This window comes from Contarinia nasturtii, unplaced genomic scaffold, assembly GCF_009176525.2.
Source record: "Contarinia nasturtii isolate CC-2019 unplaced genomic scaffold, AAFC_CNas_1.1 Cnas_scaffold_861, whole genome shotgun sequence".
Taxonomy (NCBI): Eukaryota; Metazoa; Arthropoda; class Insecta; order Diptera; family Cecidomyiidae; genus Contarinia; species Contarinia nasturtii.
The window spans coordinates 47,100-73,054 of record NW_022198208.1 but is presented as its reverse complement, the minus strand read 5'-3'; the positions used below and the strand labels follow the sequence as shown (position 1 = coordinate 73,054).

Genomic DNA, 25,955 nt, shown 5'->3' with positions numbered 1-25,955 from the left:
TGTTGTGGGTCTGTTCCACGTGGTACGTTGTACGCAAAATTTGTCCATCGATTATCTCAACCCCCAAAACAGTTATTTAAAATCTGACTGTATAGGATGATTGGGGGTCGCGAGGAATAGAAATCATTAGATTTCGAGCGACTTTGGTTGATGGAAAATAATCTCATGCCTGGAGTCCAATTTTCGTCCAAAAGTCATACTTAATATAGACTTAAACACCCAAAAATATGTATTGGGTGGTTTTTTGGCACGAATAAACCGAATCCGAGGCTAGTTTTGAGATACAATCAATTTTTGATACAGTTTCCTTGAAAAAATCACAAAAAAGTTGAATTTTTGTATGGAAACCATGCCTGTATGCTACTTCAATGACGTGAAACTTTGCACAGACTATTTTTTACAAAAAAAAATATTCTGAAACTTTGAAGAAATTTCAATCAAAATTAGGGGTACCTAACATACAAAATTTTCAAAAACAAATATTTTAATTGAAATTTCTCCAAACCCTCCGAATAATATTTTTTTGTGAAAAAAATAACCTGTGCAGAGTTTCACACCATTAAGGTAGCATACAGACATGGCTCCCATACAAAAATTCTAATTTTTTGTGATTTTAGTTATGAAAAGTGTTTCAAAAATAAATTTTATACCAAAATTAACGTCAGACATATTTTTTTATACTGTTTTATTAGAAAATAGAATACTTTCAAATGTCATACAAATTGGTTCATCATGAAATTGTGAAAAATCTTTTCTCGAGTACTTCTACTATTAAATTAAAGAATATTTCGATGCCAAGGTTTGAACATATTTTTGGTCTCAAACTTTACGCCGCTTGAAGGGCTTGAAAAATCGAAAAAATATTATTTTGAACTTGCTTAATAAAAAAATATGCAACTACCACCGTGCGGAAAAGTTCGTCTTACTCCCGTAAGACTCTTTATTTTTTTTGACGTAATTTGATAATTGTGAAGAAAACAAAATATTTTTTGAAGAACACACATGAAATGTAAACAACAGAAATTCGTAGAACGACTGTTTTTCAAAACTTCTTTGTGATCGAGAAACCAAATAGATACGGCGTTGAAACAAAAAATAGATCGGAATTTAAATGCGTGGCTCTTCTTTACCTCAAGTTTACGTCTCTTTTAGTCGAAAATGTTTTAATTAAATTAAAGCACTTAAATTTTCAAATGAAAAAATTCAATCAAAAGAAGATTCGAATTCAGAATTGGCAAAAATATTCATTTTATTCGTTAAAGGTTTCATGAGTGGATTCGTACAGCATTTATTATTTACATAAAGCATTTAATAAATTGCTATTATTCTTTGTGTTGTAAATCAATTTTTGGGTGGGAATATCCAATACTAATCGATAGTGAAGCATGACATCAGCTCCCAAAATGCCGTCCCACTCATGTGTAAATTTCCGATCGACTAGATTCATTCTTGCGTCAATTGTAACATTGACTTCACCTGTGAACGGTAGAGCCACCCATGCAACTCCGAGTGTATTTATTCCGGTCGATGTGCCCAATCCGCCATATGAGGTACGATCCCTTGTATTAATGACTCCCTTTTTTAGTACATCTGATGCAACTATGGTCATTGTTGATCCAGTGTCTATCATTAGTTTAATCGGACGAATCGTTGCATTTGTATCAAAAATCGCGCATGGTAAGTTATTTTCAATTATTATATCCGTTGTATGGATGTTTTTCTTTTTTTCACTGCCACTCTAAAATATATTAAGTTTGCACATTTTTTTTCAATTTTTTAAAGGTACGCAAAGGAATTACCGAAGATCCACAAGATCCGGCTTTCACAGAAACGATTTCCAGTGCAACTTTGAGAAAATTGGAAATGATAAATTGAGGCGAATTTGAAAAAGTTCAAAACTCAAGAAAGAAATTAAAAGAAAGATTTTTTAAACAGTACCCACGAGCATGGTGAACGGTGTCATTTTTTTTTTTCGAACAAACTTCACGTCGTAAACAGTTCCATCAAATGTGTGCGAGAACTGTGTGAAAAGAATTTTAATTTGACTCTACAGCGATAGCTTAACATGAAATACGTAATTTGGCATTGAAATTCCAAATAGTAACACACATGCATGCAAGGTTGAAAAATGTTTCATTACAGATACAATAAAATTGGGGGTAAACAAAATTGTCAATTTTTTTTGCAAATATTATTTTTTTTATTGATAATTCAATGAGAGGCTGGTTTTAATAAAAATTTCGATCGACACTTTTCAATAATCGCCATTTAATCTGAATATCAACTTTGACCTCTTAGTATCAATTTTCATTTTATATTTTATCATTAAATCATTTCCAAAATATCCATCATATAATCCTCTAATATATTTCTTATCTATTGCGTGTATTTCTATATCGACTTTTTTGTGATCACTGAATGAAAGAATGGAGTGCGCAACACCAAGCGTTTCCATTTTGGCGTCTGGTCCAGCAATTCCATATATTGAAACTCGATCACTTGTATCCAATACATCAGGGTTGACCAGATCTGATGCGACTACCGTCAATGTTGCTCCAGTGTCGATCATCAATTTCACTGGTTTAATCGTTATATTTGACCATAAAATTATAAAAGGCTTACAGTTCTCAACTACAAAATTTGCAGTGTGCTCGTTTGGACTTTTTGGAGATTCATTTTCTCTTTCCTAGAGTTTAAAACATATGATTCAATTCGTTAAGGTGGATTTTGTTTATAAAACTATCAAAAATTACCGAACGACCACAAAATGTTGCCTCCATTGAAGCTACTGCCAGAATAACTATGCAAGAGTATAGAGAAGGCGTTTAGAAAGCTTTATTTAATTCAACAGAAAAGTATTTACCTATTACGAGAGCGATTGTTGTCAAATTCATATTCTTCATTTTACTTCGCTAACTATTGAATCCGAACTTGACTACCAAATCTACCGCATTTATATCGAATAATATTTGATGTGAAATTTGCAATTTTAATTTGACTTCCGAAACATCGGTATTTTCCATTCATTTGCATAGATTGAAAATTTACATTCTTAGGTATCTTATACCGTCATGAATATTGATTTCTGTTTTTTTACAGATTTTTTTTAAATGAATTGGAATTAACTGAAAAATAAAAAGTGTGGAAAAATAACGAATTATCATTCGTATAACGAATTATCAAATGAATCAAAGAAATAATTTTTCATATCGAATGTAGAATTATGACAGGGTTCTCAAAATTGGATTTTAAATCAAAATCACAAATCAAATAAATTGATTTGATTTGAAAATTTCTAAATAAAAAATGACAAATAATTTGATTTGAAGTGTCATATGTTTCAAATCAAATGATTTGAACTTTTTAATTTGAGAAAATTCAAATCAAATCAATTGATTTGATTTTGTATTGATTGGAATTCTCAAATTTCTCAAATCAAGCCATAAATGTGTCGATTATTTTACTGAAAACGTTCAAAAAAAATATTTTTGTTAGACTGTGGTATGTTCGATTTGTAAGTGCATCTCGATTGAAACGTTCTTAAAGGCTCTCATTTTACTCAAAAGTGTATTTAAAAGTTTTAGACTATAAAATTTGTTGAGACACAACGTATGAGACCCGCAACAAAAATGCGAACTCAATTGCCCATTCCAACTTTTTCACTTTCATTCTCGTTCATATTTTTAATAACTTTTTTAAACATTTTTAGTAAAATAATAAACACATGTTTGATTTGATTTGAGAAATTTGAGAATTCAAATCAATATAAAAATCAAATAAATTGATTTTATTTGAATTTTCTCAAATTAAAATATTCAAATCATTTGATTTGAAATATATGACACTTCAAATCAAATTATTTGCGATTTGATTTGTTGATTTTCAAATCAATTGATCTCAAATCTGGTGTCAAATGGACCCGGACATTTTGGAACATGTCCGCCTGACCTAAAAAACAATCACGAACAGATGGACCTGAACGGAACCGATTTTCTTCAAGATGTTCGTTTGTGTGGAAAATAAAGTAAACAAATGTAAATGTTGGTCCATTTGGAAGAAAAATTGGTTTTATTTCGGTTTTTTTCTAAGAAAATTCTTTATTTAAATAAAAAATCAATTAAGTTAAATTTCTTGTTTGACCAATAGATTAATTGTCGTGAGAGAAAATCAATTTCAACAAAATGTTTTTGCATGGTGTCGAAACCCAAAATGCCATCACCAAAAAATGAATCTTTTCGATCAATTATCTGAATTTTTGCGGATATTGTTGCGTTGCCTGAAAATGATAGATCACCATAGGTAGTTCCAAGTGTGTTTTTCTTTGCATCTGGAATCAATCCCCAATATTTCATGCCATCTTTCAAATTTATTTCATTTGGCTTAATCACATCGGATGTAATCATTGTCATCCCAGCTCCAGTGTCTATTAATAATCTAATTGGGCGAATAGTTACATTTGAACGAAAATATGCATACATTAATTTTCCTTCAAAAATGATGTTGGTTGTATGCTTGTTTGGTGGTTCCTTTCTACCCTAAAATATGGCATTTCATCAGTTGGACGTTTTTGGACTTTTTTGGTTTTTTTTTAGTAGCGATCGAAACCGGTTTGATATTCTTCATACAAACTTATTTCGGTTCGTTCCGCTAGCTTTTTTAAGTGATAAAAATATAGTTTTTCTAGATTATTTACCGAAGGAACGGCTTCAGCCAACAAAGCTACTGCCAGGATAACTGTATTTGAAAAAATATATTGTGAAACCTTTGAAGTTATATGAAATTTGTATCAAATTTTACTCAAAAGTGTAGAGATAGCGATCGGCTTCATTTTTTGTCCAAAATACATAGCACTTTCACCAATTTATTGAGCTGCTCAAACGAATCTATATCTTTTGTTTTCAATTTTTACCATTTTTATATCGAATAATATTTAATGAAACATTTACAATTCAAATTTCGTTCCCGAACACGTTTTTTTCGCAAAGAATATGTAATTCGCCGGAAGTCGTGAAATTAGCATACATTAACAAGAATGAATTTTCTTATCGCTTTTTCTCGAATATTCTTCAAACACAGAAAAATTGTTAAACAGATCTGTCTCGAGACTACTTCTCAGAGCAATAAATGTGGAGAGGAGTGCTCTGAGGAGCCGGAGAAGTATTGAGTGACAAAATATTAAAAGTAAAAAAAACCTTTGGTTGGGACCCAATATGGTTTTTTGTAAGAACCTCCTAATGAATACCTCTTGTATTTCAATATCAATTTTAAAATTCAACTTTTTCTCAAAAGACATAATAAATATTTTCTACTAACTGTTGAATCTTTCCCCCATTCAACATAGTAATCTAACGAGTATAAGAATGTGTTATTAATAAAATGTATACAAACCAAAAGTCCATTTTAAATTTATATTTTCAAGTTTGAGGATGAACTTACCTAGAAAGAAAAGCAAAGGAAATCGTTAGCCATAGAATTTTAAACTATTTGTTTTGGTGATGAAAAACCTAAACATAAGTTATTTTAATAAATCTGATATGCGTTTTGCGATACAAATAATTTTTGATAGACTTTTCAATGCCTGTATGATATCGTAATCATGTGAAAATTTGCAGATGTTATTATTACTCAACACTGACAACAACTGTTTCCATTTCGTTCAAAAATCGTTATGATTTCCATCGTATAAACGAGAATTTCATCGACTCATCGCAACGGTCGTTCATTTTTCCATAATAAATGCGAAGAGATATGCGAGTTTATTTAAATCTTCTATTTACATTGACTACTTCAAGTTTATTATATTTTTATCATTTCCACTCTGATTGGCAAGAAAAAGATTGAATTAGATTTATTCTAAATATATTCAAAACTGATAAATATATTTTTTTTCGCTGAATAAATAGGGATGATTGCCATATCGATGACGAATTGTTCTATATCGGTGATTGACCTGATTCTCATCTTTTTTGTTTGTCTTTTAAGTTGGAACGTTTCCAAATTGGAATATACCCAAATCGCCTAGTTCACACATACAAAATCTTTTCGATTCAGTGCATTTTGTGGAAAAAAATGCCGTTTATAGGTTCTGGTAAATCTAAAGGGAGGTCATGGCAGAAAGTCGTTGGGAGGTCTCAGTTAAAAATCGTTTCAGTTTAGTGTAAATTCTGTTCTTGGTGGAAAAATTGTTGGAGGAGGGTCTCACAAACCGCAGGGAGGTGTCAATCAGATCCGTCGGACTTATGGTGCCATTAAAATGTATTGAAGCTTGAAGCGCTTATCTCGACTCGACAAAGCCGCTTCAATTGTTCTTGTTCCTTTGATTGGTTTTATGCCGTCGACTCAATATTTTCCAGTCTGACGAAAACGAGCTGGATTAAACTTCGAAGAAAAACTTTATCCGCTTCATTTTCCTATTTGGTATGTAAATCAAGTTCAATTTCCAACTATCAAGTCTACCGAGCACGGTGGCACACACCCCCGAAAACAACTTTGCACAACTTTTGGATTTAATCAGTTTGCTATCTTTTCAAGCACATATTATTTGGATGCTGTTGTTTTTTTTTTGTCAGTTTTACTCCAGAATCAAATTTTATTATTATTTTATTTCGAGGAATAGAATGGATCGAAGTCTGTGTCTAGTATATTCAAATACAGAACGGAAAAAAGTCGAACGAAAATACCCCATTCAACTTTTGATTGAAGTGTGCATTCAATCAATCGAACACTCGAGAGTAAAAAAAACTTTAATCGGATAATAAAACAATTTGCACACTTCGGTGCGTCGAAAAAATGGGCCAACACACAAACATCATCGATAGAGCACTTTTTGTAACCATTTTGCCATTGGGGTCGTTATCGCACGAAAGGAGCAAAAAATACCAAATTGCGACATAAAAAAAATGTGGCGTAAGAAGTCGAAGCACATCTGTGTATGGCCCAGTTAAATGATGAACTGATGTGGAAGCGGCAATAAAGTGCATTTATACAAAGTACTCGACACGGTAATTTCTCTGCTGTCACATTTATTATGCCATTGACAGTGGACTCGGTTCACTCCTTTTTATGAAAATGTGTTTGTTTTTTGCTGCCCCCACAATACATCGTATATTTAACCAAGCTTGTCGTTTCTGCGATGACCATTTCAATGCATTTTTCATACGATGAATTATTGTTATTGTTTAAAGCCATATTCGAAATAAACGGCGAAAATATGGAACGGAATATCGGCATGAATAATGAACAACTGATGGCATTAAATCATGCGACCGGACCTAATGAATCAAAATTGATATTGATGGATTTTTCAATAATTTTCATGTTCATGTATACGTTATATTTTTATAATTTATAATAAAATATAGTCCAAGGTCGGAAAATGCTTTCCGTCTCATTGTTTCCAACATTTTTATCGACGCTCGCGTACAAAATTTGACTTTTTACAAAGTTTAATTGAACTTTTCGATTATTTTCTTGATTATTTTACATTGTTCGATTTTTTTGATCGAGAAAATGGGGCCATCTCTTAATTTAACCAAATTGATACGAATGGAGTCACATATTTTTGTATATTTTTTGCAAAATCGATAAAAACAACTTTGATTCCATTCAAATTATTTTCCACCGAAAAAAAACGATGATTACAAAGTGTTGACAGGAAAATCAACAAAAACCGATTCAAGCGGTCATGACACTCTATAAAATGGATTGTAGCCGTTCGGCAAAAACCTGCCCTACTTTTTCACAGTATTTTTGAACCATTAGGTTTTTTGTTGGTTTTGCCTTGTGTATGGCTTAACGTTCCTGATTTATATGTCTATGTTTTTAAACAGGAGTTTAAAAAAAACGAGAAAAATTTCATGAGAAAAGTGGAAGTTTGTTTTGTGCATAAAACCACCCACAAAACACTCAATATGTGGTTATGGAAGTTTCTCAAGTTTTTGTTGGTACTTCATCAATGTGAGAGCTATCCAAATTAATGACAATATTGTGTACCAACATGAAGAGCTCTTTTTTAATATTTTCAGGACGTTTCCAGATGGAGAGTGTGGACAAATTGTTGACCATTTTTCTTACTTTTCCGAACCCCTGGTATTTTTATATCTTTTTTTGACTGGATATGATTTTTATTTAGAAAAGTGTGGACAGAGAGACATATTCATAAATGAACTTTGGAATGGAAAATATATTTGTTTGCGGAAACGAAAAGGATCTACCGTTGTGACAAACACCATTAATATGTACAATAGGTCAGTCCACACATTATACAAGTGTATGAATCCATTCAAATAGATATATTTAGTATTGAATCGAACGTCAAAAAGTACCAACGAACGGCAAACCACAAAAGACATACGTACGATCGATCATGACCATTTATTGATGTTTGTTGACATCAACTCTGCGTGAATTGCAAAATTATATCTTCAGTTCTTGGCTATTCATATGTTTACAAGACACAAGAGACTTGGGAAGTGTTTTTATTTTTGCATTTTTACGAAGTCTTCGGATATCATTCCAAAAACATCATAAACGCTCAAAACTTCTGTACTTCTTAAATGTGAAAAAATATTAATTGGTCTTTGACTCTCGTCTTTTTCACTTCCACCCTGTCTCACCGACAGTCCCTCTCTTTTCTCTGTCAAAAATAGGTCTATTTCAAATACTTATCAAACGATGTTTTTTGTGAATCAAAAAAAGGTCTCGTTCACGTGTATTTTACCATTGTCCATTTCGCAAAAAAAAAAAAAAATCTTTGAATTAAAAACTGTATGTGTTTAAATATGTTGTGCATGTATTTTAATCGACAATTGTCTTTCGCTTGAATGATTTTGTATCATCATTGATATCTATATTGGTTGAGTTTATTGTTTCCCTCACAATGTGTGCACTTGGAAAAAAGAACCTCTATGAAAATAAATCAATAGAAAATCCATCGAAACATAGCCACCGCTGGTGTATTGGTATGTCGATGCCATTAAAAAAAACTCCTGGAACTCATGGATTTAAAAAAATGCGGTGAGTCGGCTCAATTTACATGGTTGAACGGCATGCGATTCAAGTGTGAGCAATTTAATTAAATAAATTGATTGATTTCGTAACATTTTTTCTCTCTCTCGCTGCCGTTGATAAACTCTTCAAACAGAGCGACTGAGTCCGGACGCGCACATAAAAGGAACGAAAGTGACCGTTCGATGCGTTTGATGTATAAAATATTGCGATTCATTTGGTTTCTATTGAAATGGAATTAATTCAGTTATCATTTTTGAAACGGAATCGCTGAGGAAAATGACAGAAGAGTCAGTGTTTATACTTTCATGCACCATTTCACACGTAGACCGAGTCGATGCCATGATATGATGGGCGAGCTTTAATTAGAATTGTGAGCGTTCACATCATAAACACATAAAGAAGCTTTCTTATCGAAAACAATCTCATTGTATTTAATGGCCTTCAATTACAACAATAACGTTAAAATATGTCAACGATGGGTGTTTGAACTCGAAATTCAACACCAGCTGAGCCAAACAGGCACATGTTGTGCATACGAAAAATGGAAATATATAAAGAGATAATAAGGCAAATCTCGATGAAAAAATAAAATGTCTTACATGCGTAAGATGAACTTTTCCGCACTGTGATCCACAAAATTCATTTATAACTTATCTTTTACTTGAATTTGAACTCACGAAAAACTGAATCTGACATTAGTTTTGCGATACACATAATTTTTGACACACTTTTTATATAAAAATTACTTAAAATGGGAATTTTGGAATGGAATCAATCCTTGCATGACGACGTGAAACTTGACACAGGGTATTTTTCACAAAAAGCCAACATTCTGGAAGTTTGAAAATATTTCAATACAATTTAGGGGTACTTCCCATACAAAATTTTCGTTTTTGGGTGAAAAATCCAAAATTTTGTTCGGAAGGTACCCCTAATATGTATTGAAATGTCTTCAAACTCTCGGAATATTATTTTTGTGTGATAAAAATAACCTGCGCAAAGTTTCAGGTCATTACGATATCATACAGGCATGGCTTCCATACAAAAATCCAATTTTTTTGAAATATTTGTATGAAAGGTGTGTCGAAATATATTTGTATCGCAAAACTAATGTCATATTCGGTTTTCTCGTACCCAAAAACCCCCCAATACATATTTTTGGATGTTTAAGAATACATTAAATATCACTTTTGGGGGGAAAATTGAATTTTTCCCATGGATGGCCATGGGCATCACACCAGACATGACACGTTACTCTATCAACCAAAGTCGCTCAAAATCGAATGGTTTCTATTCCTCGGCACCCCCAATCATCCTGTGAAGTCAGATTTTGAATTACTTTTCTGGTTTGAAAGTTATCGTGTTAACAAACTTTTGCGTACAGCGTACAGGGTACCACGCACATACATTCGGACATCAAAAAAACGCTAGATTCGTGTTCCCTGGGTCCTAAAACACCCAGAAAACATGTTTTTTGAGGGTGTTAATTTTTCGACCGATTCCAATACTTTACCTTACACACTAGGTGTGTGCGGAAAAGTAAAAAGATGGCAACAACAACGAAGAAGAAATACACAAAATTTTAACGACGACAGTAAATCTGCATAAGTATTGTTAATCCATTAGTAAATGAAAAAAAGAGACTGTTTGATGAACTAAGCTTCGATTAAAAGCGCAATACAATTTTCGTCCCTCGTCAATCTACATTTTATTTAGCTTTATGATTTTATTCAACATCTCTAACTCTCCCCGCATTGGCTATTTGCCTTTCAAATGGCTGTTTGGCGCTTAATAGCCGATGACATGATTTTCTGTGTTGAATTGACTGTGAATAAAATGGCCGAGTGATGGAGAGAAGGCAGAAAAAGGCAGTTTTAATCAAATTGCTCACAGCATGAATTAATTTTCTTTCGATGACAAACAAAACGATTTCGATTCAATAAACATATGGTAGCGCAAACACGCTCACTACCGAGAAAGCACTTTCAATGTTTAATTTAATCAAATTCATTACATACTGATGTCAATAGACGCGCGCCCTTTTTTCTGCAGCAAACTTGCCCCGGATGTTGTTTGCACGGCGAGTGGGAGCAAGTGAGAACGGTTAGTCAAAGTGAAAGTGAACAAGAATGTCGTTTTTGTCGTTTGGTTTGTTTTTATTTGTTCGCTTCACTTAATCATAGTTGATGAGCACGACGCAACGAACCGACTAAATGCTAACGAATAAAATATAGTGCGCGCACACTCACACACCCTGAAGTGTTGTATTGACTAGAAAAGCGTGCATACAACCTCTTGTTTGATATTTGTCTTTTATCTTAAAATACTTGAAATTGCAATCCTTTTTCTTTCTCAATTCGAATGCAAAAATGTCTGTTTGCCCTTCAAATAATACACGAAAATCGCATGCCATTTATCGCGACCGAATCCAGTCGAAATGCGATGTTGTGAATTGAAATAACATGGCCATGAGCATGTGTTTACATGCAACCCCATGTGAGCGAACATCTTTTGACTGAATTCATTTCATATGGAAATGTAAAAACTCACAATCATTGCTCACACGATATTTGTATGGAAAACATTTTACCGAGACCAACAACACTCCAAACGTGCATACATAAAAAAGCGATAAAATCAACAAGCTTTTTGTTTTACGACCATTTTTTTTGTTTCGAATGTTTGGCCATATATTTTGGGACGAGAGATAAAAAAAAATTGCCGTATTTTCTTGAGCTTAACATCACATTGAGAGATTTTTATACGATTTGTATGCGAAGTAATTTTAGCTCATTATGACCTTGGGCAAGTGGAAAAAATGTTAACTGCTTTGAAAAAATAGATTTGATTTCAATGATATTGTGGACAATGAAGTGCAGAGTGACGCGTGCCTGAGGTGGGAAATTATGGTGACGAGTTCTTGGAAGCGGTTAACTTGGAATTTGGCGACTTTTTTCATCGGAATGGTTTTTGACGAAATTGAAGACTTTTTTGCCGAAAGTCGGTGAATTTATGAAAATCGATAGAAGAACCTACTTCTGGTCACAGAAATATCTTTAAACTTCAAATCGAAGACTATATCGATCAGACTCTCATTGGAAGTCGTAGCTTCTGACCAGGGGTTCCCTCGTTGGAGAACAGACTTGGAGAGATCATGGGTTCCTCCATTGAAGAAATGACTTCTCTACAAATCATGATTTTTTAAGGACTTTTGAAGACCTTTTTTAGTCCTTCTCAGAACGAATCCAGATATTTTCAAATTTGTAATTAAAAAGTGTGCGGTTATTCCGGTAATTTCCACAGAATTTCTTTGATTTTTTTCGAAAAAAATCTTCCTTTCCAAAATTTCATTCAAATAATTTGTATACAAACACGGAAATTCTTCAACATATTCCGTCTTCTGCATTCTTTTTCCGTCTATTCGTTTTCCCTGTATATAAAGTTGATGCTAATCCGCGAAAGTCAAATGCCGTCGATAAGTGAACCATATTAGCTCGCCTTTTTGTTTGCAAATGAAATTATGACGACGATAAAAGTACATAAAAACGAATGAGTTGTTATTATTCCGTCTTTTTGTCAAACGGCTTAAATGTTAAATCTCTTTCAGAGTTTGCAACATTGTTTGGCTTGTTAAATGTTAAAAAAAAGCCAATGAAATTCATACGTACACAGATATTGAGTCAAAGTCGTGCCCTTTACCATTTTCTCTTCTCCATTCGCTTGCCGTTCTTCCTCCGTCTTTTCTCGCTTATTTTATGCGTCTTTTTTATTCGTTCTTGTTCTTCTTATCCGCAATCAGAATTGTGAAATATATACATACAATGTGCATATTTTAAGTATCGGCATTTGGTTCTCATAAAAAACTGTGTGGTCAATCGATAATATAATCAAGTGCGCGACAAATCTCTTACGATATGTTGGTGTATCGAATGTAAAGTCCTTGGCTTCAAAAAAATGCTTTGGCAATGTGCACGTGTGACGAAGTATCCGTTTTAGTTTATGTGTCCAAAATGGATGTAATCTATTCATGTTAAACGGTGCATAAAATACTCTATCAAAGCAATGTGTGCAGAAATTTGGCGTCGCATTGATTTTTTTCTCACTCGTCTCTGTATTGTTCACGAAATGACGTCAATCGCAATAAATTCGCATCCAAATTAATTGAACTGCCTCAAGTGTTGTTGAGAGCAACAGCACATCCCACAAAACCACAATTATTGTCGACTGTATTGTGCTTAATTTATTCAACTTGATTATTTGCTAAATGGGACATCTGCTAGTGGTTTTTTCATATTCTTCGGCTTACTGTCGTTTTTTTTTTTATATTCCTCCATCCAACGTTTGAGCAGAAAGAGATTGAGGAAGGGACAAGGGAGTTGAGCAGAGAGAGAGAGAGAGAAGAAGGGAGAGAGGAGAAGAATTGAGGAACGAATTCTGTATTTATATTCTGTATTTATTAATTGAATTTTTTATTGCCATCTCAGTCTTGCTCGAGAAAAAAAAAGAATATTGGTGCTGAGTGCAGCACAAATTGTTGAATAATAATTTATTAAAAAATATCGTTCTGTCCCGCTCCGTTATTCACACACACACTTACGGACGGCCCGCATCTCTGACCTATGAGTGGTGTGACAGACAGTCAGTGAATTATGTACATTTAAATTAAAAGCAAATGAATGCGAAAGAAAGAGATGAAGAGAATACATCATCAAGTTGCAGTTGTACAAAAAAAAGCACGAGCTTTTGCCAACACAAATTAGTTTCAATCAACGTTAATATTGACGAAGCTGCATCGCATGCACCAGACACGTTCTCATTTTCACGCAATAATCGCCTGTAGTTATACAAATTGTACACTTTATTCGCCAATCACTTTTGATACAAGTAACAGCTCAACCATGAGAGTGCAAATGATTGACTATTATAATTGAAAATGCACAGACACATTTTGCGCACGCATTTCGAAATGATAGACGGTTGAACAATTTCACGTTCATTTTCAAGAAATTTTACATCGTAAATTATTAATATTTCAATCTTTCAACAAAAATGTAGATTGAAAATGCTCGCGACACACAACATTATTTATGGAAAATAAAAATTTGTTATGGAACATATGTTTTTAGACGGATTCGATGGAAAATAAACAACAAAATTGAATTTCAGGTTGAGATGAAATGCAAAAATTGAAAAAGATAAAAATTCAAAGAAATAAAAATGCAAAAAATGAAGAATTTTTATGAGAATTCAATAAAGTTGAATTGAGAGGTAGGTCAGTTTTCGGTTGACGCCTATGGAACTAAAATGTAGAAATTTTGTTTTAAGTTCGATTCGACGATTTCAAGACGACCGAAAATTGACTTCCCGCCCTATTAAGTTTGGTTTATTTTAGTTAAATTGGAAGGGCATTTCGGTTAACGACTCAATTACAAGGCTCACTCTCACACTATTGGAAAAAGTGTTACTACTATATTCTTGTTCTCTTTTTCTCCCTTCTCTTTCTCCCTCTCTCTCCCTCTCTCTTGCTCTCCTTTTCTCACACTCTCTTAAAAAGAACTGACTCGATCGAGCACGTTCTTCAAAAAATGTTCTAATTTGCTTGTCACTGCAATTTGCCCAGCCAACTGAAACTTTCTCCATTGTAATCTCAAAAAAATCAAATTGCCGCCAATTTCACCACTGATTCCTTTGAGAGTTACGTAAATGTGATTCCCAAAAATGTCAATAAAAGCGCCCATAAAATGTTGATTGGTCCTTAACTCATCATGTTTATGTATGGTAACTTCGGTTTACTTCAAAAATATGTACTTGTAAATTCCAGCACCAATAACAGTTGGAAATTATTTTCAAATATCAAAATGAAATAACTTCATGTAACTGTAAAAAGCATTTATATAAGCACAATCCCCGTTGGGTCATCGAGGAATGCCATTTTAAATTGTGTACAATTCCACTTGGAAAATGTTTCAATGTTCAAGCTTAAAACTGTACAACATTTTAAGCTTAAAACTAGAACAATAATAACAGAACAAATATATCCATTTGGATGTGCTAGTAAGTGGCTGTAATAACAGCGCTTGAGTCTGATGGTACCGAAGCAACAACACTGGCATTCATTTAACACAAACGGTATAAATTGTGTGGGCGATGTAACAATTTTTCCGGCGAAACAATTCGATGCATTTTATGGCAGCACAATGGAAGGATGCATACATGCGCGACAAGAGCAGAAATATCCATCACTCTTACTAGCGCCATCCCATCGGTAGGATTTTGCACTAACCATTCATAGGCGCTGTGTATAAAAAGGCCTAAGAATGGTTAGTGCAAAATCCTACCGATGGGATGGCGCTAGTAAGAGTGATGGGTATTTTTGCTCTTGTCGCGCATGTATGGAAGGATGGTTGCACCCACAAATAAATAGATCACCGATATTTCTTGTCGAAGTACTCAAAAAAAGCTGCATTTTGCACAGTAAAACTTTTGAATAATAATAATAAACTTTTTGTTCCGGATCAAACTTTGCGATATCATTTGGTCTCGTTAGAAGAATTGCAAACAATTGTGTACAATTTTCCCGAGGCTCGCTACAACCGACCAACCTCTCTGCTCGAAATGGCAGCTCTTACCATTACTTCGTACTTCGGTCGTGCAATGTTAAGTTTTCACAAAATGTCGTAAAATTAAATGCTCAATTTGCCCATTCTTGGCACAGCCGAACGAAATAACAGCGAATTCTGACATGTCAGGAGAATGCTCGAAATTTTTTTGGACGCAATAAATTTTAAATGAAGTCCAATGCTTGTATGTGTGGGAACGATACCACGTCCACCATCCCATTGCAATTGAGGTACATTGAGGCCACCGTACGCCGCAATGATTTACATTCATTGTTATAAATATTTTTTTAAACTTGTTTTCCGTGAATTTTAAACCAGAAAATAAAAGAATACCGTCATGACAATATGTTTACATTGTGCATGGTTTGCGTGGACAAAACAAAAGTCTGCTTTTATTTTTCAAACATAAACGAAATCTAATAAAACAAATGGCATTCCGATGGAAAATATTTGCCGGAGAACAATAATTTTTATTTGAATTCCACTGTTGAAATTGTCTGGGTATGTGTGGGCATTTTTTTTTATTATTTTGGATTTGAATTTTGTATTTATTGAACGGATAGTGAAGAGGAGAAACGGAAATCCATAAAAACTGAGAAACACATTTTGGATTTACTGATCAAAATCGGAACAAATACCATATTTTGTAATACCAAAAAACTTTTGGCAAGTAGAAAAGACAGTAACCAAACGAAATACTCGAAATAAACTCAATGGCAATACACATCGTAATCAGAGACGGATAGAAATTGATGTTGAACGGTCGATACTCAAGAAGAGAATAAAAAAATTTCTGACGGAACAAATGAAACCGGACGTTTGGTTCCCATCATTTCAGTAGAAAATCACATAAATCCGCTGCAGATTTATCAAACCAAAATCGATTGCTCTTGAAATGAATTGAATGTGAGTTTTGAAAATTGAAATATAGAAATCAGTTTTTCTATATCTCTTCGGCCGTTGTTGTGTGATTGAACGCTTGACATTTACACTGCATTGAGCAAGTTTCCATCTGTGGTTCGACATCGAATTGTTCGACGAATTGAACACATAATGAATGATTCGTTTGCCGCATTTTTCGCTCTTTATTTCAATAGATCGATTTTCGCCTTCTCTCTATCTTCTTCTTCTTTTCACAACGCTCTCTTTCTGTCTCTCGTTGCCTCTTTTTCTCTTATCGCTATTTCTCTTTCTCTCCTTCTGGTTCTTTTCACGATCTTTATATCGCTCTTTCTCTCTCTCTCTCTCTCTAACTGCACTCTCTGTCTGTCTCTTTTCTCTATCTCTCTCTCTCTTTTCTCATTCTATCGATTTCATATCGACGATGCATGCATTGAAAGAAATAAAAACGCCAATTGGCATTTAAAAGCAATGTCTTTTATGGTGAACAGCTGAATTCATATATGTTTTTCGTGTCTTTTATGCGTAAAAACGTTGACCGTTTTCATTCAATTAAAAAGTTCGCATTTGCGGCGATTTAGATTGTTGATTGCGATAGCGTCGACGGTGTGCGGCTATCTCAATTAAAATTTCAATCCTAATGAACATGCTTTAATGCTATACCCGGCGCGCAAATCTTAAATTATCCTGTATTGGCATGGTACGAATCGCAAGACATAGGCAATTTAAAATGCGAATAAAAGTCTTGCATTAAACAAATACCGGATCGGTTATTTTCAGAGTAGATAAGATCAAAACTGATGTTAATTCCTTTCAAGTTAACACAGGTCAATAGCTCTTTAAAACGAGCTAAGATATTTTTTGTTATTCAGCATGTCTTTATTTCGCTGAAAACCATTCAAAATTGTCATTGATCTGTATTCACGATTTCCGGTCGAATAAATGCTAAAAATACCATTTTCGAACAATATACATCGCAAACAATATCCGATGTGAACCGCTGTACAAAACCTCATCGATCAATATCAACGTATTGTGAGTATGCATTTGGGGAAAAAATGAGTTCAATTCAATCACACAATTGCCTTAAAATGGTTAAATCGAGCGAAAGCACTTTGGAACTGCATTCCGAATGAACTTTAATTGGGTAGATTTGTGGCTCGGGGGAGTCGGCGGCGACACAGACCGTGTTTTCAGAGGTGAAACGGCTTTGTGGTTTTGTGCAGTGTGTAATAAATCGCTTGTATACCACTGACCTAGTATCCGAAAAATCGATTTTCAAGGGGCATTCGATTGAATCACAAATATTTGTCAATTGACAATAATTCATTTAATTACGTGGTGGAAAGTCACATCATTTCGAACAAATATGGAAGAATTTTAGTATTTACCCTCCCGCACAGTATATGTATACATTTTTGATAACACTGTGGCAAGGAATTAGGTCACCGTAATACAAATCGATACTGCAAATGGAATGTAATAACGTATACTTAATCGTGTTGCGGTCGTCGGACATAATCGCGCCAGTTTCGGTATGGCTCATTGACCAAATTGAATGGCAGAGATTTCGTGGTATCAAATTCAATTTCAAAGTGGCCGTACGAAAATAATGGCCGTTTTATCAGTCAACACATTAGAAACCACTCAAGTTTCTGATGTTCAAAATCGAGCATGGTTGCGTGTACATGGGATGAATGCATTGCAATGAGAAATTAAATTATGCATGCGCCATGAATTGAAAGCACAGCAATTTCTGGCACTTGTAACTCTACCATCTGGACTATTAAGCTGTAACAAATTGAATATTACAGCTTTTGGTATTTTATAAACTGGAAATGAAGCATAAAGGAATACGCTATGTACGTTTATGAAAACAATCTGGATGCATTGAATTATGTTTAGGTTTTTGTACTTTGGCTTTACAATGACGAGACCATGAGGACCATTTTTTTGTTTTGAACCGTTTTGAAATGCTTTTCATTTTGAGTTATCAAGTTTTCGCACAGCAATTTGAGAACAGTCGACACCAGATGTGTTTGATTAGTTTCGTTCAGTTTTGGTACATTGATCAAAGGGCACCATTTAAGATTTTCATATTGGAAAACAAGACCAGCGAAGCTCTTTGTTCGAAACTCTTTGTTCAGCGATGATGAAAATCATAAGTGGATTCACTTGACACAGGGGGATATAAGGCCGAATAACCCTTCCAATGTTTCCGACTATGCCCATGTATGAGGTCACGAACGAACAATAAAAATTGATCCGATGACCGACAGAGTTATAAAAGGCAGAAGTTGCGGGCACTTTTCGTGTTTGTGCCACTTTTTCTGTGACATTTGAAAAATTATATGGCATGAGTACATTTCTCCGGTGCTAATAATAGCTCTGAAGACCAAAGTGATCGCGAATACCGACCAAATAGACTCCGCTCTTCGATCCCAAATATATCCGAACCTCGGCTGCCGAAGTATCTAAGCCTCTCGAGATATCGACAATGTCTCAAAATAGAGGAGAAATCCCTCAAATAAGGTCAAGTAATGGCTCGAATAATTGAATTTTAAATTCCGTCTTTTCAGTAAGAGGTGTACTATTTTTCCTAAGAGAAATAGTAGGTTCAGTAAGATCTAGGTTGTGGTCAGTATTGAGATATTTAAAGGAGCGACGTAAAATCTGATTAAAAAAATTGTAATTCTATCACAAAAAGCCATACGAAGCCATATATCAAACCTCACGTTCGGCCTGAATCTTTCGAGCAGAAATAAATTTGTAATTTCATTTGTAAAAGAGACGCAATTTATCATAAAACTTCGGCCGATTGAGTTCAATTCACAATTTCAATGTGATTGAATTGTGCTTTAAATTCCACAATAAAAGCAAAAGAGGAAGTCACTCGTTAAAATTTTACATTGAACTTTTGAACTTGCATTCAAGCTAGCATCCAAGTAATTTCATTTCACTCGTTATATTATGGATGTCATAGAAAATGCTTCTGAATTTATAAACTTCTATTCATCATTTCTAAACATTTTCCATTATTATTGCTGACAAACTACTCGGTTTTGTTCATTATAAATTTAAAGTTTTGCTCAACAAACTTTTGTGCCGCTCTCGTTGAAATTGATAGAGAGAATTCTATATGAACGTGGCATTTACGATAATTCAATTGAACAAAACCACGAACGATAGAAAATTGAGAGAGAACGAAATGGGTCAATTGAGTTTGTATTAGTTTGACGTTATTTTTTCAGGTTTTTTTCCATATTATACCATTTTTTTGCCTTATATTTATATTTCAATATAAATAAGTGTATTGTGTTTCAAGAGCGCTGAAGTGAGGCATCGCTTACTAGAAATTATTTTTTAAAAAAATTGTCGTCAATACGTAGCTCAATATTTGTCCAAAAAAAGCGCCCCATTTTGAATGTCACCATAGTAAACTTTCCGATGTAATTTATTTCATTTGTGGACTTTGCGCCTCGGTTTCGATATATCTCTCTTTTTTCTCCTTCTTCCATTTTCCTTCTATTCGTCTCTCATTTTCTCTCTTCTTCTTTCTCTCGCTCCACAAACTTTTATGTTATTAAATAATTGCAATGACACTTTGTGCGACAAAACGAGCTTACTTTAATTGGATAAATATTAGTTTCTGCGAAAGCGAACGACAAAAAAATGCAATTTTCATATAATTTCGTTTCTATTAGAAATCAGCGAGATGAAAAAAAAAGTGTGTCACTTCTGTATTTTTCAAAGTCGATTGCTCTCCATAATTATGACGATCGAAGAGAAAAAAACTGTATTCAAAGATTGACGGGGCCTCACACATGTTGCACTACAATTTATTTATTTTTTTCATTCAAAACCATAATTTTATTGTAATTTCCGATTGCAAACTGAAAATCAATTTCAATTAGTCAGTAGCACAAACAGGTGTTTTATGCCGGAGAGCAGAAGGTTTTTTTCGGCAACAAAAAAAAATATTTGATTGAAATTAATTACTAATCGAAACGCACTTCAATGTGGAAAATATACGCGCATTAATTGCAGTGTCTGGATTGAAGTGATTGGATTAATTGGTCTCTTTTTGTATTCGTATCCAATGCAAGTTGGAAACAGTGCGTGTGAAATGCTACAAATATCAATCACACTTTTATTGACAAAATGAAGCGAACTTGACACCACAAAAAACAGTTCCAATTAGTATTTTTTGCAGGATGAAATTGCATTTTCAGTTCGAAACTGAAATTGCATTGTGCAATTTAATGACATTTTTACCATAACAAAACGAACACACATTTATTAAAACACAATAAAAGTTTGAATGCGTTTGGTTTTTGAATTGACATCGATATAATGGAGCCGAGAAACAAAACACTTTTAAGTCACCGAGCAGCTTTGTTAATAGCATGTTGTGTGCAGTGGATGAATAGTTTTTAATTTGAAATTTTATGCTGTATTTGAAACCATTCTCGATTCTATGGTAACAACGATACGTGTAATCGCTGTACACTACAGTCAGAAATGGCCGATTTCTGACATTCTGACTCAGAGTGTTGTATGGCACCATCAGTACATGAGTGCTCCACACCATTTTTCCCCATCCAATGGTAGAAAGTCGATTTTAATCTAAAAGTACTTTCCTCTTACACATTGGGCGTGCATGGAAAAGTAAAATGAGGTGCTCTCAAACTTTCTGCCTGAAGTGTACCTCATGAGCCACACTGATTTTTCATAAACAGATTAATGCTCGACTCGACCGAATTCAAGCAAAACTCATTTAAAATTCAAAGTAAAGCGATATTTTCTCCTTTTTTATGCGCTAGATATGGTAAAAAAATTTTTAACTACATTCAAATGGTGGCTGAAAATGCCAGTTCAAATCAAAACCTCAAAATTGTTGATCGACTTTTAATTTACTGTGCTCGTTATCAAGCTGTGTTGTACGTTTACTGTTTACTTTATGCTTTGCTTTGCTTTGCTTTGCGTTTTGTCGAAATCGAGTTGGTAAAGCATGAGTTGAATTCAATTTCTATTGAAACTGTTGGGAAATGGATAGAAAAAGAGAATAGGGTGGGAGAGAGGAAACGCAAAAGAGAGAGAAAGTGAGCGAAATGGAGGAAAAGCAAAGAAGACAGACAAAGAGAAAGAGAGAGAGACAGCGACAGAGAGAGGGAGAGGAATATGAGGGGACGAAATTCATTTCCGAACAAAAAAGGACAACTCGATTGACAGCTAGTGCGATAAAAATAATCGATTCGTAAGAAATTCGTGTTCATGGAGTTCAAATCATCATTATAGTGGGTGGATGTACATGAACCATGGCTTTAATTCATGTTTTCATCAATTTCCATCAATCAAAAGGGGATTTGGATTTTTGTCTATTTCCGAAGGCCTGCGGCTCACTCTGTAACGACCAACAAAAACACTTACAAACACTTTGTTTCCTTAATAATTTTCCGTTCCATTTCTCTTGTCACTTTTGGCTCATCGTTTTCACGTCGAGAAGTTTTTCGTTCTTCGATCAGACAGTTCATTTTTCCCCACTAAATTTCCATTTTTGGTCAGTTTCATATTAGTCGCTGGCCAAGCCACACAGAATAATCGATATAATTGAGAATAGATAACAATCTGCCATGTAATGGCTTATGCATGAACATGATTGATTTTGAGAAATATTCGGAAATTATATATTTACTTTCCTTGATTATCAAATCGAGTTGATTCGTTCCTGTTCCTTATAAAAATATTTTTATAGAACAAAATTTCTAGCCTTGTATTCCCCGGTGTCGAAACACGTAAATTTCTCGGCAGAATACAATTGGAATCGATTCGAAACATATGGATTTGGATTCAAGTCATTTTGCGAAGAATACATGTGTGTCAACAAGAATTGGTAATTACAATTAAATTGATATATGAATTTTGATGCATTGAACGCCAAATAGTAATTGATTGTATCAATTTTAACTAATCTCACTCGTACTTGAAATCAGCCAAATGATTTATTATAAAATAGTATTTGATGAAAATTTGTAAATATTGATGAAATTACTGAAGTGGTTTCTGGTTTACAGTGCTTATGGGCGAGCAATATTTAAACTGGCAGTACGCTCAAAACGATTGATATTGACAAGTCATCATGCAATGTTGATTTGAGGTATTGATGGAAGAAAATCGATAACATTAATTTGTTAAGACATGAGTCAATACAAATTGGGTCATTTATGCTCGAATGCATATGCGTCGAAAATCAATCGAAAATTGAAATGATATATCCCCTTGTGTAGACGCACAAACTTTGTTAGTTCGGTGAAACGGAGATAGAGAGATTGTGAGTGCGAGCAAATTAGCTTTTCGACTTGTGCACTTCGACTAAATTTCCACTTGGTGTCTAATATCATCTCTCTCAGTGAATTGTTCATATTAGTTTTGTTTGGATATATATTGTCATTAAGTGGTGTTTTTCCTCAAGTTGACTCCATTAAATTCAATTGCACGCCACATGATACCAACACCGATCCACCACACATATTCCGTTGGTGTTTGCATTCTCTCTTTCAATTTGTTTCACTCTCCATCTCTTTCTGTCTCTGATACACAAATTTCTCTCAGTCGTAGTAAAAATGCTTTGCGTTGTATGTTTGTGGTGCGTATGAGCGTGAACAAGTAATAAATTCCGGTTCGTTTGACACAACAACAGCAACAGTAGTCGTCACATCCAAACAACTGTATAACTGCGGTTCACAAATAAAACCCACTCTTTCAACGACAAAAAATAATAATTAACGATATTTGATATTAAGTACAATATTATATGGCATTTGTAATGGCTAAAAGGACTTGAGTTAATGTCGCAGTAAAATTGTCGTAAATACTTTAATTCGATGCTTATGATTATGGAGCGCGCATCACACTTAAAAATTCCCTACATGAAAACCAAGCGTTCAGAAAGACATACATTTATGCGAGCAATTGAATGATGCTTGCATCATTTGATACGCATCGATTGTGCTGTCGCCATACATTCGGATCTTCGGCAGCGCACGAAGTGCTCCGAACGCACGACGAAAGCACTAGCGATGCGCATCAAATGATGTAAGCATCATTCAATTGCTCGCATAAATGTATGTCTTTCTGAACGATTGATGAAAACTACTGCGATGATATCAATTTTACTCTCTCACCATATTTGTCTACGAGATTTTCTCTGGCTGATGGGTCGTAGAATGTCGTCTCTTTCAAAAGTGTCTGTCTTCATTTCTTTAACTGGAAATTGTGAAGAAAGAAAACACAACTACCACCATCTCCATGGATTCGCTTATCTATAAAATACGTATAAGTTTTACTGCCGAAATGCCTCTCGCCCCTCCAAGTCCATTCACTCTTACCCCATCTCACCCTCATCGACCAAAGAAAGTGGCTTTTATCGTTAAGCCCTTTTCTCTGGCAAAAACTTATTACCGATATAATGTTACATGTGGGACACAAACGGAGTAACTTTCAATGTGCGTAAGCATAACGGCCGAGCTTTAGTTAAACTGGTAGCTTGACCTTCGCGAACGATAAAGCAAACAGCAATCGTGTTTGCATAGGCACAATTTAAGCAAACATTGTATTAGCCGATTTATGCAAGACCATACGTCGACGATGTCATTTCCCATCCCCAGAAACCAGCCAGATGACAGACGTGGCGAGCTTTTGTTCCATAAAAACCAGACGCTTTGATGCGTTTGCAAAAATCGATTTACATCATCATAAAACCGAAATCGTCTTTCATTGTTAAGGAAAATCGATCGCATACCAAAAGCCACGTTCAATTGCGTCATCCATACAAAAAGCATGTTATCGTTAGACGATAGACAAATAGACTGCATCACCAGCGAATACAGTGTATTTTTTCTGCTCAAAGTGATTGCATTTTGGTTTCATCATGACGACGAATCGACACTTTGTAGAATTTACAATGTTTTTAGCTTTTTCAATGGGATTTTTCAACTTTAAATTTCCACGCGAGTTAGATTTCGAATGTGCTTTGCAAGCGCCATTTCGAGTGCGTCTCGCTTTACGCTCGGACTCGCTCGATTCTTCCTTCACTCAATTAAAATAACATTTTTCATCATGTAATCGACTATGAAACGAAATTTGTCGAATCAAATTGACTTTAAATGGAATTTTTCGCGCAAGTTTCCGTTTTCGTGCGAAAAAGAAACATTTCCAACAGAATCGATTTTTCTTTTTATATTGCGATGAACATTTTCCATTTTCAACTTCGAACAATATTTTCGCGCTATATTAACAACTTTAAATAATGTGAAATGCATACGATGTGAAAATGTTTTTAGCACATTTAAAATAGTGAAATTGAGTCGGTGAAAAGTCACTGCCAACCACCCACATCACTGACACGTTTCACATAAAACGTGAAAAGTATTATTCCAATCTAACAACATACAATTCCATAGAGCTTCAAATGTTCGGTGCTCTTAATCAATGAAATGAACCGAACAACGTTTTATGCTTTGATACCTTTTATCAATTGATTTTTCACCTTTTAGTTTGATTGAAATCGGTTTTAGAACACGGAGGAATGAAAACTTTGAAAACAAAACAAAAGATAAGAGAAATTATGTTGGTTGTGCGGCAGAGAGTTGGAGGTGAAATCTTCTTTTTTTAAATAAGTTTCAGTTTTCAAGCGCATTTTGCACATATGGCATATGAAAAGGAATATGAAAAGCCCAATATCGACACGCATTTCATTTCATAGCACCGCCATTTCAATCGAAATGCATGTAACGAGGAGCCAAACGCTATGAAAATAGAAACGCATTTTATTTTCCATTTTTTGCATCTCGTTTCGGGCACTCTCCGCCTCTTATTTCAACCGAAACGGACCAAGCAAACAGTTGAAGGTGCTAAAAGTGCAGCGAACTGAAAATCACAACACATTTTATTTTACGCATTTCGATTGAAGTGAGAGGCGAAATGCTTGAAACGGAAACCAAAATGCATGAGGTGAAAGCCGAAAGGCTTGAAATGCCAAGAGATTTCTCTTTTGAGTGGGGAAAGAGTGGAAATGAGTGAAATACACAGCGAATGCGTTATTAGAAAGTTGAAATGCGTGCGTGGAATCTGAGGTGCGTGAAATTCACCGCGAAAGACGTGAAGTAAGAGCCGAAATGCATTAAATGCACAGCGAAATGCTGGAAGAGAAAGCCGAAATGCGTCGAATGCACAGTGAAATACTTGAAGCGAGAGCCGAAATGCGTCGAATGCACAGCGAAAGCCGAAATGCATTGAATGCACTGCGAAATGCTTGAACTGAGAGCTGAAATGCGTCGAATGCACAGCGAAATGCTTAAAGCGAGAGCCGAAATGCATTGAATGCACAGCGAAATGCTTAAAGCGAGAGCCGAAATGCATTGAATG

The 25,955-nt window shown here is 34.5% G+C and overlaps 4 protein-coding genes across 7 annotated transcripts in view; all 4 read right to left on the bottom strand.

Annotated features, from left to right (window-relative positions):
- The window catches only part of LOC116342276 (calcium/calmodulin-dependent protein kinase kinase 1), a 101,153-nt gene that overhangs the window by 37,383 nt on the left and 37,815 nt on the right, over window positions 1-25,955 (bottom strand). The gene's annotated exons all lie outside the window — the stretch shown is intronic.
- LOC116342278 lies at window positions 1,225-2,053 on the bottom strand. The gene is made up of 3 exons (XM_031769792.1): window positions 1,939-2,053; window positions 1,800-1,846; window positions 1,225-1,738 (listed from the first exon to the last, which is right to left on the bottom strand). Exons 1-3 carry the CDS (start codon window positions 1,961-1,963, stop codon window positions 1,292-1,294), a joined length of 519 nt encoding a protein of 172 aa, XP_031625652.1. The 5' UTR covers window positions 1,964-2,053; the 3' UTR covers window positions 1,225-1,291.
- On the bottom strand, window positions 2,250-2,941 carry LOC116342279. The gene is made up of 3 exons (XM_031769793.1): window positions 2,864-2,941; window positions 2,754-2,800; window positions 2,250-2,686 (listed from the first exon to the last, which is right to left on the bottom strand). Exons 1-3 carry the CDS (start codon window positions 2,901-2,903, stop codon window positions 2,255-2,257), a joined length of 519 nt encoding a protein of 172 aa, XP_031625653.1. The 5' UTR covers window positions 2,904-2,941; the 3' UTR covers window positions 2,250-2,254.
- Window positions 4,036-4,879, bottom strand: LOC116342277. Its single transcript, XM_031769791.1, has 3 exons — window positions 4,798-4,879; window positions 4,694-4,734; window positions 4,036-4,535 (listed from the first exon to the last, which is right to left on the bottom strand). The coding sequence occupies exons 1-3, from the start codon at window positions 4,844-4,846 to the stop codon at window positions 4,098-4,100; spliced, it is 528 nt and encodes a 175-aa protein (XP_031625651.1). The 5' UTR covers window positions 4,847-4,879; the 3' UTR covers window positions 4,036-4,097.

Coding starts and splice junctions, on each gene's coding strand:
- LOC116342278 (XM_031769792.1), bottom strand. CDS start 1,963: ATGACACCGTTCACCATGCTCGTGG. Junction 1,847..1,938: donor ACCGTTCACCATGCTCGTGG/GTACTGTTTAAA, acceptor ATTTTCTCAAAG/TTGCACTGGAAATCGTTTCT. Junction 1,739..1,799: donor CCGGATCTTGTGGATCTTCG/GTAATTCCTTTG, acceptor AATATATTTTAG/AGTGGCAGTGAAAAAAAGAA.
- LOC116342279 (XM_031769793.1), bottom strand. CDS start 2,903: ATGAAGAATATGAATTTGACAACAATCGCTCTCGTAATAG. Junction 2,801..2,863: donor AACAATCGCTCTCGTAATAG/GTAAATACTTTT, acceptor ACTCTTGCATAG/TTATTCTGGCAGTAGCTTCA. Junction 2,687..2,753: donor CAACATTTTGTGGTCGTTCG/GTAATTTTTGAT, acceptor TTTAAACTCTAG/GAAAGAGAAAATGAATCTCC.
- LOC116342277 (XM_031769791.1), bottom strand. CDS start 4,846: ATGTATTTTGGACAAAAAATGAAGCCGATCGCTATCTCTACACTTTTG. Junction 4,735..4,797: donor CGCTATCTCTACACTTTTGA/GTAAAATTTGAT, acceptor TTTCAAATACAG/TTATCCTGGCAGTAGCTTTG. Junction 4,536..4,693: donor TGGCTGAAGCCGTTCCTTCG/GTAAATAATCTA, acceptor GCCATATTTTAG/GGTAGAAAGGAACCACCAAA.